Genomic DNA, 2564 nt, shown 5'->3' with positions numbered 1-2564 from the left:
CCCGCGGTGCCGGGGCCGACCGGCGGCCACAGTGGGCCAGGGGCAACCGAGGACACACTGCGCCGCGCCCCGGGCCCGGTGCGCGCCTCCCCTCCTCCGGCCGGAGACAACTTGGAAAAGTCTCCTTTCCCGGGGCGGGAGGGGGAGGGGAGGCGGAGGGAGTCGGCTCGAGCGGCGCCGGGGGCGGGGCCATGACCCCCTCGCGCGGGCGGGCGCGGGCTCCGGCTGCCCCTCCCCCGGCGGGGGGCCCGGGGCGCGCGCCCCAACGGCCAACGGCCGCGCGGGTGGGCGGCGGCGGGGTCGGGTAGGCCCCGGCCCGCGCCTGCCCCGCGCCCTTTTGTTATGCTGTGGCGGCGGCGATGATTCAGCCCGCGGCCTGCGCCGGCCCCGCCGCCCCCGGTCAGGACGCGCGCGGTGACGTGCCGCGGCCCTTGCCCCCCGGCCCCCAGCCCCGGCCCCGCACTCACGACGCGCTCCTTGGTGTGCTCAGGCTCGGTGATGACCACGGCCGCGCCGCCCGCCTTGGCTGCCGCCGGCCGCGCCGCGCGCTTGCCCCCACCGGGGGCCCCGTCGAGCTCCAGGCCGTCCTCGTCGCCGCTGCTACCGCCGCCGCTGCTGCTGCTGCAGCGCTCGGGCCGCTCGCGCTTCCTGCCGGCCGGGCCACCGCGCTTCCTGGGCCCGGCACGGGCCGTGCCGTTGCCCGAGCTCGGCTCCTCCCAGGCCGCCGCCGCCTTCTTCCTGGGCATGGTCGCGCTGGAGGAGACACGGGGCAGCGGCGCACAATGGACGGGTTATAAACTGCGCGGGGGGAGGGGAGCCAGCCGAGCCACCGGCCTCCACTTCCTCCCCTGCCCTCCCCAAAGTGGCGGCCGCGGGGTGGGCGGAGAGGGGGCGAGCCGGGAGGAAATCGCGCCCCTCCCGGGCCCCGGCGCGCCTCCTCCGGGGAATCCCGCACGGGAGCCCAGGTCCCCGACTGCAATCCGCTCAGGGAAAGAAAAAAAATGGAGGACCCCCCCCCGGGCCCTCCTCAAGTTAGGTTTGCCTACATCGCATCATAGTTGCAGCCAGGTCCCCAAAAAGTAAAGGGAAAGAAAAAGGAAGTCTCTGATCCCCGAGGTTTTAATTAGAGAAGGCTTTGGGACACTTCAAAGACCCCCTTTTGGCACCTCGGTGAAGGAGTTCCCCCCTCCGCGGCGGCCCCACCTGCTGTTTTTGTCTCCGCACCCCCCTCCCCAAGCCCACTCAAATGCAATTCTCTCCACCCCCCGCCTGAGTCCCCAATTCCGCTCCAGCCTGGGGGTTCCGACCTTGGGCTCTAATTAGCCGAATCCCTTAGGGTTGGCTGCCCCCCACGGAAGGGTGGGAGGGTGGTGGCGCAAATAAAGCCGGCCCCCGGCCCCAAACACCTGCTCGCACAGACACGAAAAATAAAAACTTTAATGGTGCCCGACACTCTCCCGGCCCCTCCCCGAGCGTGCGGCTCAGCAGATCCTTCCGATCCCGGCTGCAAAGTGCCCGGCTCCGCCGCTACTTTCCCCCAGCGTCCCTGCGCCTTCGCCCTGTCTGCTTTTTTTTTTTTTTTTTTTTTTATTGATTTTGAACAATGGGATCTCTGTCTGTCTCCGATTAAACCACGTGGATCCGCCTTCCTTCCCCTTTTTATTCATTCAATTCCCCCAACCTCCCCCAGGTTTTTTTCTTTTTTCTTTACCTTTTCTCCTCTTTTAAAAAAAACTTTCCCAGACCCCGCAAACTGATCATTGTCGATTTCATTTTCAGCCCCTACCTGCGTGGAGTGATGAGAAACCGGAGAGAAAAAGGAAGAGGAGAGACTAAAAGACGAACCGAAAGGCTTTTTTTTCCCCAGCCCAGACGAGGGCTCCAGCCCACTCTCCAGATACACTTAAAATGTAAATACAAGCTTCCAGAACAAATGCTACAACACAAAACAGAAACACATGTGCTGCCGGGCGGCAAGCGAACGCGCGGCGGGGCCGGCGGCGCGGGTCCCGGGGCGCCCGCGCCCCCTGCCGGCCGGCGGACCCGGCGGCGGCCCGGCCCCCGCCCTCGGCCGCGGGGCAGCCCGGCCCACCGAAGCCTGCGCTGGGCGCCACGCCGCCAGCCTTCACTCCCCGGTCTTGCGCGTTTCGCAGGCGGCGCAGCACGTCCAGCGCGTCAGAGATTACTTTGGAGGTTAGGAGAGTGTTAGATTGTTTTTCCTGGGCATGTCTAGACAGGTCACCTGAGGACACTCGCTGGAAAATAGTTACTTCGCTCACGAATCCGCCAACAAGGGACGTGTCCTAATTGAGTGGAATGAAAGATGAATACAATTTGAATAATTTTCTCCTGTGCAGAGAGAAGCTGTTATTTTATTTGCCTATGGATGTGCCCCAGTATGTAGCAAGGTGCTGTTACACGGTAGAGTTACATACATAAAGGTTTGCTGTATTAGCGAATTAATTAGGAATTAATTTGGAAGCCAAGGAGGCACTGGAGGCTAGTCTGATGGAAATTTTTCATTTTTTTACAAATATTTACTGAGGCCCCAGTACATGCAAGAC

General features: G+C 63.4%; 1 protein-coding gene across 1 annotated transcript; it reads right to left on the bottom strand.

Moving 5' to 3' along the window:
- Nucleotides 1-467: 467 nt before the first annotated feature.
- Nucleotides 468-1963, bottom strand: LOC114485432 (protein RCC2-like; the record flags this gene model as incomplete). The annotated part of the gene is made up of 2 exons (XM_055083498.1): nucleotides 1787-1963; nucleotides 468-753 (listed from the first exon to the last, which is right to left on the bottom strand). A coding segment is annotated over exon 2 (279 nt), but the record flags the coding sequence as incomplete, so codon positions are not given.
- Nucleotides 1964-2564: the final 601 nt, after the last annotated feature.

Source organism: Physeter macrocephalus, unplaced genomic scaffold (genome assembly GCF_002837175.3).
Source record: "Physeter macrocephalus isolate SW-GA unplaced genomic scaffold, ASM283717v5 random_1254, whole genome shotgun sequence".
In the NCBI taxonomy this organism is placed as follows: domain Eukaryota; kingdom Metazoa; phylum Chordata; class Mammalia; order Artiodactyla; family Physeteridae; genus Physeter; species Physeter macrocephalus.
The sequence above is the reverse complement of the archived record's forward strand: the minus strand, read 5'-3'. Positions and strand labels throughout refer to the sequence as shown.